The sequence below is a fragment of the Notothenia rossii genome (assembly GCF_949606895.1).
Source record: "Notothenia rossii genome assembly, chromosome: 1".
Lineage (NCBI taxonomy): Eukaryota > Metazoa > Chordata > Actinopteri > Perciformes > Nototheniidae > Notothenia > Notothenia rossii.
Genome location: NC_136912.1, coordinates 94980008 through 94990956, shown reverse-complemented (window position 1 = coordinate 94990956; position 10949 = coordinate 94980008). Strand labels below are relative to the sequence as shown.

Here is a 10949-nt window from a genome sequence, read left to right as displayed (position 1 = left end):
AATAGCCATTATACAGTCTTTAATTAACTATTAGTAGAGAATAACGAGTAATGAATATACTTTATTACTCGTTTCCATTCATGTCAATTGCAGATAAATGTTTAGTCTTCTCAAGCACCGACAATCACCTTCCCTGAATTTTACTCAGGTGTAACTAAAGTCTGATTTAAGGGTTGTTTATATTTCACATCATTAATCAGAATCTGCAAAGTAACTCAAATAAATGTAGTGGAGTAAAAATACCAGGTTAACCTCTGAATTCTATTGGAGTAGAATGACAAAGTAACAATGAGCTGTTATGTGGGTATATATTAATGCTGCGCATTATGGACACAAGCGATTTTCAACCATTTATTAATTATATGTTTTACATTTGATCACACCAATGTGTTTAATACTGGCAACTTCTAATTATGGGAAAAACGAAAACGTTCAGTAGAGACGTCCCATACAACATTTTGCGAAACACAATAGCCAGCATGTGTAGTTCTGGGGGGGGGGCGTTCGATTCCAGTTTTGGATAGTCTGGCGTGGTTTCGTTCCATTTCAAACAGCTGTTTGACGCTCAGCGTAACCTTGGCGCACTGCCACTCCAACATCCAATCCCAGGGCTTGAAGATTAATCACGGGGACTGTAGTCCTAAACGATAGCTGGGGATTATGGGTAGTGTAGTGTCTTCGTTCATCCTAAACTCCTACATGCTACGTCTGTTTCCTGTTATTTTTATTTTGAAATTCAGTTCCTGACGGACGCCAAAAAAAAACAAGATTATGGAAATAAACCAATAAATAAAAACAAGGATAATTGTGTGTTATTGTTGAGTAAATAACAGTGTGTTATTTTGAAAAGAATAACGAATTAGAAGGAAAAAAAGATTTAAAAAATACAGATTTCAGTATGAGGCTCTGAGCCCATTTATTTTCCTCACAGACGGAAACAAAAGTCCGAAATGATACGATTTAAAATAAAAGCAATAATTGTGGCTTGATATTGAGTAAGAACATGTTTTTATGAACCACACAGCTTCCGGTCTTCCACGACCCGACCGGAGAAAAAGACATGTTGCAGGCACGAAACACACTACCAATAGAAATACATTGCTTTTAAAATCGTTCTGCGTGACACGAAAAAAAGTTGATAATCGTGTTGGTGAACACGAATCAATAGATTAAATGTCGTGACTATAACACAAAATGCCATGAGACTGGGTTGGAGGGAGAGGGGGAGAGAGAGAGAGAGGGAGAGAGAGAGAGAGAGAGAGGGAGGGAGAGAGAGGGAGAGAGGGAGAGAGAGAGAGAGGGAGGGAGAGAGAGGGAGAGGGAGAGGGAGAGAGAGACTTCGTTTTATTATCCAAAGTTACTGTAAACGTCTGAATAATGTAGTAACTACTAATCTAGTCTGTCAAAGGGAGAATGTAGTCGTTTTTTCGCGCAATGTTAGTAACTATAGTGTCATTACTGAATGTACAACAGTAAAGCGCTGCATTACTCCGTTACCAACATATGTAATATTATTACAGTACCCAACACCCACCTCTGCTCGTATGGTAGTATAGCTACTTGCTGCCACTATCATATCGCGAGCACTATCTGCTCCTAAAGTAGTGAGCTGTCCATCTCCTGGATTCAGCAGAATGCGTTCCCTCCGTTTTCACTAGACATAAAGAACGAGTGCACAACATTTGGCATGGATTAAATGTACTTTTACACCGAGGTAGTTATCGCTCTGACTGATGTCTGGGGGTGGAAGAAGTACTCAGATCTTGTACTTGCGTAAAGTGGAAGTACTCAGATCTTGTAGTAAAAGTAGAACTACTCAGATCTTGTACTTGAGTAAAAGTAGAAGTACTCAGATCTTGTACTTGAGTAAAAGTAGAACTACTCAGATCTCGTACTTGAGTAAAAGTAGAAGTACTCAGATCTTGTAGTAAAAGTAGAAGTACTCAGATCTTGTACCATTCAAGTTTTTTTGACGGAACAAATGTAAACCAAAATGTATCATTATGATGGATTTGATTGAAATGCTTGCATTATAAAGTGTGTGTGTTTATGTATTTGTCTCCAGGGTTACTAGTTCATCTCTCAGAATGGAGACCATGGGAGATTTGGATGATGATGAGGAGGAAGAGGACACATCTTCAGTGTCCAGAAAATCTCCAGATTTGAGTAATAAACTTGGAGCATCTGACACAAGGTAAGAATCTGTTTCTGCTGTGAACTGACCTGAAGAGGAGTCTGATCTGACCTGAGTAGCAGATCACAGTACAGAAACTCAGTAAAGCATCACTGTGGAGTTCAGTTCAGTCAGACAACTCACGTGTTTCTTTAACATGTTTACTAGAAGCAGCATATAGTTGAGTTTGGCGTCTCGGCTCGGGCCTCATCACTCCATAGATATACATAGCACGATGAGTGATGATTAAATAACTAACCCCCCCGAGCCTACAGGTGGAAGCTGGGGTGGTGGTGGGGCAGCAAGCAGCAGCGACGTGAAAGTAGCAGCAGCAAGCAAAGCATAGAGAGAGATCTGGTAGTTAAATAGAGCGGCATATTAAGGAGACTCTGGTTGGTGGCAAGGGGCGTTATTTATGAATGCAGCATAAGTGCTCGAGTTGACTGCCTGAACTCGCTCGCAGGCTTCGCCCCATTCATGAAACAAAGTAAATGAGAGTAAAGAAACCCAGAAGAGGAAAGTAAAGAGGTAACTGAGCTCTGGCTGTGCTCATCAGCAACAGTTAATCAGCTACTATTGTGAAATCATTCTCACACTCGAGATGTAGGACTTTGTGTTAGGTTAAGTAAATCAACTTGGAACGTCTAGAACGTTTCACTCTCACAAAGAATTGTAACAACAGAAACCCACAAACACCATTTTTAAAACATAAAGTTTAGAGTAAGAACACAAATCTTTAAAGGGGAAAAAAAATCAAAAGTGAAATCAAACGCTGCTTTTTACAAGAACTAGTGATGTGTGTTAACCATTTGTTGTTTCCACAGACAGAGAGCAGAGTCTCCAGTCCCCAGCTGTCTGTCTCTGAAGAGTGACGGGTCTATTGCGGAACCTGTCTTCTTCAGTAATGAACCTGGACCCCCAGACACAAAGTAAGAATCTGTTTCTGCTGTAAACTGACCTGGGGTGGGTGTACTACGAAGCAGGATGTTCTCTTAGCGGCTAACTTCAGGATAAACTCTGGGTTTCCGGTCCTACGAAGCTGGTTCTCTTTTTAGCAGGCTAGATCTCCATGGTAACTTATGCTGAGCGGCTAACCTGCCCCGGAGCAGGTTAGGTTGCAGGCTAAGAGATCAACTCAGTGAAAGCACTGCCTGCTGACCAATCAGAGCTCAGTGTGCGGAGTTTAAAGCGATCAAGTCATATTACAGGAGAAAGGAAATACAGAAAAGCTGCCGTTGCAGGAAAGAAAAAATCACCGACTGTGTGAACGTGAACATTAATAGAATATCACCTCCCATCTTCAGAGCAATCTGACTATTAGAACATTAGCGTTAAGAAAGCTTACTTAAATATCTGCCACAACATAAGTAACCGGATCAGAGTAACATTAAGTACAGTCCGCGGCATATCACATCATAATGTATCATCTCCTTATCTGAGTCAGCTGAGCCGTATCTGGCCGTGCAACACTCACAGTGTCACATACTGTATGCAGAAGGATTATTTGAAGCAACACATTAAGTTGAGGAAACACTCGAGTCAAATGTAATGAAAGTCAGATGGTGTCTTAGACGGGGCAGTGATATCATAAACCTGTTCATGTACGCATTCAAACACTTGTTCTGTTACCAGCTGTATTCACCTTGCAGGTGCAGCTATGTGGCTTTGATCCTGGATAAAGTGTTTAAGTCATGGATGTTTAAAGTTTAACTTCTTCATATGTCTAATATTATAGTTGACTTTTCATTCAGGAAGTATGACGCTGCGCTGTCAGTACGCTTCTCCATGTTTGTGATTGGCATTTGGTTTCATAATTATATGAATCACTAAATATCTACCACTTGGGAACAGTTACCAGGATGAAATATCATCTACAGATAAAGAACTTTAACAAACAAATCAAACAAGAATTTGCCATCTTTGGGTTGTTCCATTGGTGAAAATCAGTCCCCGTAATGTGCTATAAAGGATGTGTTGATCTCCTCAGAAGGAAGAGGCAGAGTGGTGTTCCTGTGGAGGAGCAGCTGTCCAGCTGTGCTCTGTGTCAGGACGTCCTGAAGGATCCAGTCTCTACCAGCTGTGGACACTGGTTCTGCAGACAGTGCATCACCTCATACTGGGAGCAGAGACCTCCACCAGGAGACCCCTGCTGTCCCCAGTGTGGGAAAAGATCCAGAACCAGAGCTGGCCTGCAGACAGCCAGTCAGACCAGAACAGTACAAAGTAAGTCTGAACATCTGTCAAGGGTTATATCTCTCACAGGCTCCGCCCTCTACTGGACTCTATGGGTACTACCTTACCCTGCGAGCATTCTCCCACTGAGACTTCTATAGAGGTAACCGGCCTTTGGCGGGCCTACCTGAATGCACGCGCATCACACCGTATAAAAGGAGGCCTCGCCTCCTGACTATCATCCTTTCCTCTTCAGCAGCGGAAGTGATTCCACGAGAGACTGAGACGTTTGGAAGAAGAAGAAAGAGTTATCATACCCCACCACCTTTGCTTCGAGTGTTTGGGTGACCAGGATATGGCCGCGGCGGTGCCATTCACATTCTCCATTCCTTCCGGGTCCGGCGTCCATGGAAGTCCACCGCCCAGGGCTGTACTCTCCCTGGATGAGGATCATGGCGGCGGGTGTGTGTGCTACTCACTCATTGCTAGAGATGCCCCCGCCTCACCAGGTCAGAGCGATTATTGGGCCGCAAGGCCGAATAAATAGCTTGGTCCACGGGCCTTGCCCCAGGCCCGGTTCCCCTGGGGACCGGTGCTCGGTGGCTTCACATCATATAGGGTCGACCCTACATCATCACAGGCCGCCGCCGCTGCCCGCCGTGTGATGTCCCTGGGATATCACGCCGCGTGGCACTTTCCAAAGAGGACCGTGTTGATCTCCTGGGAGCCCCCGTGTTTTCGGAATGGCTCTTTGGATCGATCTCCTTGCTCACGGGATAAGGAGCAATCGCAGCGTGGCTGCTTCTTGCCCATCCCCAGAGGAAGAAACACTGTCCTACACTCCCCACCCTGCTGTAAACCCCAGTAAAGGGAGCCAGCAGGCGGGCGTGTGGACGTGAGTGGAATAAACCGAGTGCTGTCAAAGCACTGTGCGGGTTCAAGAGACGCTATTGCCGGCGTGCTGTTGTCAGAAAACACACCTTGCCTGGTATAATAGCTCCGATTAATGCATTTTGCCGTTGAATGGGAAATACAGCGTTAATACGTGGGCGCGCGGCCCTCGTGGGAGTGGCCGCGGTGCGTTCAGGGACCTCCGCAGGAGAACGGTGGTTTGCGTCTGTAAACTCTAGTTCTAGGGTGGTGTGTGTGGGGGGGAAATGCATTCAGTAAAAACGATTGCATTTATCCGAGAGTAAGAGTCATCTCTCTCCACAATTCCACTTTTCCCCAAAATGTCAGTTTCAAAGAGACGGCATTGTGACGGTTTGTTCAAAGACCTCAGTAGAGAGTCACGGCAGCGCGCAGACGAGGGAGCGCGGCGCGACGGTGAGACGAAGAGAGAGGTGCTGGCACGGAGATCCCGTGCCCGCTGCGCCCTCCACCTCTTCGGCTCACCCCGTGGAACCGGCGTGCCGGCACTCACGGGGAAGGGCTGCCCGTCTTTACGGATCTGACTGGCGAGGGGAGAAAATCTCTACGCCCGGGACGAGGGGGCGAATCCCGCCTCCTCCCTGTATAATGCACAGATCACTACGTTTTCTAATAAGAATGAGGTTGATCTGTATCCAAATCTAAGTGTCTTTTGTTTCCACAAATGCTACACTTACACACAATGTTAACCGTACAAATTCCCCATTCGCTGCCCCAGCTGTAGCTCCTGTAAAGGAGGTGGCTAGTGGGCATGCGCAGATGAGAGGGATGAACCGCAGGGAGTGCTATCTAAAGGAGAGCGCTATGCGGGTACAGGGACATTATGGCCAGCGTATCACTGTCAGAGAACACACCACGCCTAGAGCAAAGTGTGACCGTAATGCAGTTTACCGTAGTGGTAAAGGCTGCATTATGGCGGAGCCCGCACTCACACAGGAGCGCGTGGCGGTGCATTCAGGACCTTAGTAAACACACCACACCTATAAAGACTCCGATTAATGCTGTTTACCGTAGTGGTGAGAACAGCATTATGGTGGAGCGCGCTCACACAAGAGCGCGCGGCGGTGCGTTCAGGGTCCTCATTAAATAATCCTGTTTCGATCTCCGGAGGGGGTCTCCACTGGGACGGATGACGTCCTACATCACAGTGTTCACGGACGCATCCAGAACAGGATGGGGAGGGACCTGCCTGAAGAGGGCTATAGGTGGGCGCTGGGCTCTAACAGAGTCTCGACATAGCAACCTCTTAGAGCTACGGGTGGTAGTGTTAGTCCTCCAGCATTTCATGCCCCTAATTCAAGGGAGACATGTAATGGTCAGGAGCGACAACAGAACCACAGTGGCTTATATCAAGAGGCAGGGCGGAGTCCGCTTCGCCGCCTTGTTGACCACAGCGGAGAGGCTGTGGTTATGGGCTTCAGAGGTGGTGTTATCTCCGAGAGCCCTCCATATCCCGGGACTGGAGAACAGGGGGGCCGACCTCATTTTGAGGGGCTGCCCCCTGCCAGGCGAATGGACGCTTCACCCGGAGGTGGTGAAGCAGATCTGGGCCCAGTTCGGGAGAGCGGAAGTGGATTTGTTCGCCAGCCGGCGCAACAACCACTGTGCCCTGTGGTTCTCCATGGCCCTGAGCGACGACCCGCCCTTGGGGGTGGACGCGTTTGCACACGAGCCATGGCCAAGGAAGCTGCTATACGCCTTTCCACCGCTGTGTCTCGTTCTCCCTCTCCTGGGGAGAGGGAGGCGAGAACGCCTGTCAGTCATCCTAGTGGCTCCGGACCGCGTCGGGGCGCCGTGGTACTCAGAGATGACACAGATGAAGGTGGGCCAGCCCTGGGCGGTTCCCCAGTTCTGGGGGGCGATGTCTCAAGAGGCAGGTGCAATCGGGGCGTTCCCCACTCTCGGCCAACCTCTCCAGGCTTGGCTCCTGAGAGGGACAGGCTGAGACAGGGTGGATTGTCTGACAGTGTTATTCAGTCTATCCAGGCAGCTAGAGCTGGATCCACCACAGCCTGTTACAGGCCAAAGTGGCTAGGATTCCAGCGATGGTGTGAGGAGCGGAGAATAGAGCCCCTATCTTGTGAGTTGAGCTCTATTTTTTCCTTCTTACAGTTACTGGTGGACAGAGGGCTTGCGCATTCAACAGTGAAAGTGTATGCAGCAGCCATCTCGTCCTGCCATGAGGGATTTGGTGGCAGGTCAGCCTTTAGTCAACCACTGATGTTGCAGGTTTTACAGGGGGTCAGGAGGCTGCGCCCAGTAGTGCACGCCTCCACCCCGCAGTGGGACCTGCCCCTAGTGCTCGAAGCTCTGGTCTTAAAACCATTTGAGCCTCTGGAGCTCTCCTCCCTAAAAGCACTGTTGTGGAAGACAGCTTTGCTTCTTGCCTTAACATCAGCCAAAGAAGTGTCCGAGTTAACCGCTCTGTTGGTGCACCTGAGCCGTTTACTGATTCGGGGTGACCGGAGCGGTGCGACACTCAGACCGAACCCCTCCTTTGTGCCCAAGAGCCTAAGGCAGGGCTATTCAATTACACATTCAGTTGGGCCAGATTTTATAACTACAAAATTCAGCGTGGGAACAGGGAAGCTAAACTGCACCTGCCCGGTGCGTGCGCTAGCAGGTTATGTGGAGCGCACGGCTGCCCTTAGACGCACCAAACAGCTGTTCGTGTGCTTCGGGGGCGGGGTGATCGGGAAAGCTCTGTCCAAGAAACACTTGGCAGGGTGGCTCTGCGAGTGCATTGCACATGCCTACGGACAGGCAGGGAGAGCCTGCCCCACGGGGATTCATGCGCACTCCACACGGGCTGTAGCTGTGTCAACAGCCTTATTGAACGGTGTGAGTGTGGAGGATATATGCACAGCGGCGTCTTGGTCGACGCCAGGCCCCTTCATAAAGTTTTATCTCTTCGACATGTCTGGCTCTTTCTCCGCATCTGTGCTTGCTGGGGCAACACAGGACTGGTGAGGAGGGGGGGGGGCTGTGGGTCAGTAGGCATCTGACCCCCTCCCCGGACGTAATGCGCCCTCTGAGGTCCCGGGATGGGCGAGGTGCGCACTGGCCCATTACAGGGCGGAGGGGCTACCCCCCATTACGGGGCGAAGGGGCTAGCCCTCCACACTTTAGTCCACACACATTCTGCACGGGGTCAGTGTTTGAGTGTGGGGCATGGACACTTGCACTCTCCTTGTGATCCTTAGGGACTCGGAGGGGTGGGTGCACAGTGAGCCCATACAGGGCTGGGGATTCTCCCCATCTGCCTATGGGCGGAGGGGCCCCAGCCCTGTTTTTTGAGCACACTTTCTGCGAGGTAAGCGCAGCAGAGTGTGCTCTGTCAGCCGCCGCCCAGACTTCTCCACGGTCACAACCGGGTTAAAGGAGAATGTGGGGCAGCAGCTGCTGACCAGAAAAGCCGGTCATGGTAAGTAGGGTGGAATGTTGTTGTTGGACGACATTGCGCGTATACATCTGGGCTCCACCCACTGTACCCATAGAGTCCAGTAAAGGGCGGAGCCTGTGAGAGATATAATGTTGTGTTACGTATTGTAACCCTTGTTATATTAGCACCGGCGGAGCCCTCTACTCAGGGCACTGTCTGTCCTATTCCGCTCGCTGAAGAGAGGTGTAGGATGATAGTCAGGAGGCGAGGCCTCCTTTTATACGCTGTGATGCGCATCTTCCGGCGCAGACTGAAAACTCATCTCTTTCGATTCCACTTCGAGCGATACATTTAAAAACAAAAAAACAAACAAAATAAAAAGCACTTATATACTAACTAAGCACTTATATACTAAAAAAGGATTGGCTTATCTAAAACCAGTTGAGTATCACTTGAAATGGTTTGGCTCTACGAAACCTGATGTATTTATATGATTCTTCAAGTTTGAAAAACAGGATTCTTCTTGTTGTGTTGTACATAATAAATTAACTCCACCTGCACACTTGACCCAATGCCCTCCAAATGTGTTAAAGAGAGCCTCCCTGCCATGTCCCAGCTCATCGCCACCATCATTAACTCCTCCCTCAGATCTGGATCAGTTCCCCCCTCTCTCAAACTGGCTGCTGTCACACCCATTCTCAAAAGACCTGGACTCACACCTGACATCATGTCCAACTTCCGGCCCATCTCAAATCTCCCCTTTCTGTCAAAAATACTTGAACGTGTCATTGCCTCACAACTAAAATCCCACCTCAGCTCCAATGACCTCTTTGAGCCATTTCAATCCGGTTTCCGATCAAAACACAGCACAGAAACAGCTCTTCTGAAAATCACAAACGACCTCCTCCTCTCCTCTGACTCCGGCAACCTGAACATCCTCATCCTCCTCGACCTCACCGCAGCATTCGACACCATCAACCACACCATCCTGCTGTACCTCCTCGAATCATCACTCAACATCACTGACACTGCACTCTCCTGGCTGAAATCCTACCTCACCGACAGACATCAGTTTATCAACATCAACAACTGCACCTTCTCCACTGCTCCTCTGTCCCAAGGCGTCCCCCAGGGTTCGGTGCTTGGCCCCCTCCTCTTCATCCTGTACATGCTCCCCCTTGGCAAAATAATTTGTCGCCACAACCTTCAATTTCACTGCTACGCCGATGACATCCAACTTTATATCTCAACAAAAACCATCACCCCCGCAACACACTCCACTCTCACCAACTGTCTCTCAGAAAGAAAAGCATGGATGCAAACAAACTATCTCCAACTGAACAGTGCCAAATCACACATCATCATCATCGGCCCCCCATCCCGTATCAAAGACATCCAGAATTTCAACTTCACCATTGACAACCACACTCTATCTCCCCCCCCTCACATCCACACTCTATCTCCCCCTGCTCACATCCACACTCTATCTCCCCCCCCTCACATCCGCAACCTCGGAGTCATTTTCGACAGTCAGCTCAAATTCAACCACCACATAAATCACATCACCAGGACCGCCTTTTTCCACCTCAAAAACATTGCCCGTCTCCGCCCATCACTCTCCTCCTCTGCTGCTGAAACCTGATTCATGCATTCATCACTTCACGACTCGACTACTGCAAAAGCATCCTCTATGGCATACCATCCAACCTCCTCAACAAACTCCAACATATCCAGAACTCTGCTGCCCACCTCCTCACCCACACCCGCTCCCGAGACCACATCACTCCCATCCTCCAGAACCTCCACTGGCTCCCCGTCCGTCAAAGAATCCACTTCAAAGTCCTCCTCATTACTCACAAAGCCCTCAACAACCAGGCCCCCCCTACCTCACAGACCTGCTGCACCACCACACCCCTTCCCGCTGCCTCCGCTCATCACAAGCCAACCTCCTATCCATCCCCACCCGCACCAATCACCGGACCTGGGGGGGACAGAGCCTTCTCCGTCACTGCCCCCTCCCTCTGGAACTCACTCCCACAACACATCAGAGACTGCACCGACCTCACCACCTTCAAAAAACTCACCTCTTCAATCTGGCTTTTCATGTGTGATTGTTTTTATATTATCTGACTTTAACTTTAACTATATATTTATTTGTTGTTCCTTTCTTTTTTCTTCTTTTCTCTTCACTATTATCTATAAAGCTTCTTTGAGCACCTGTAAAAGCGCTAACAAATTAAATCTATTATCATTATTATAATATAAGTTAATTTAAACGTTTTTTTTATTCTC

General features: G+C 48.6%; 1 protein-coding gene across 4 annotated transcripts in view; it reads left to right on the top strand.

The window, feature by feature from the left end:
* LOC307019872 (NACHT, LRR and PYD domains-containing protein 12-like) overlaps positions 1-10949 on the top strand; it is a 34336-nt gene that overhangs the window by 9189 nt on the left and 14198 nt on the right. For all 4 annotated transcript variants that reach the window (XM_079650973.1, XM_079650974.1, XM_079650972.1 and 1 more), the window contains 3 exons: positions 2066-2194; positions 2998-3102; positions 4161-4396. In XM_079650973.1, coding sequence (XP_079507099.1) covers positions 2066-2194; positions 2998-3102; positions 4161-4396 — 470 coding nt within the window. The remainder of the gene's footprint in view (positions 1-2065; positions 2195-2997; positions 3103-4160; positions 4397-10949) is intronic.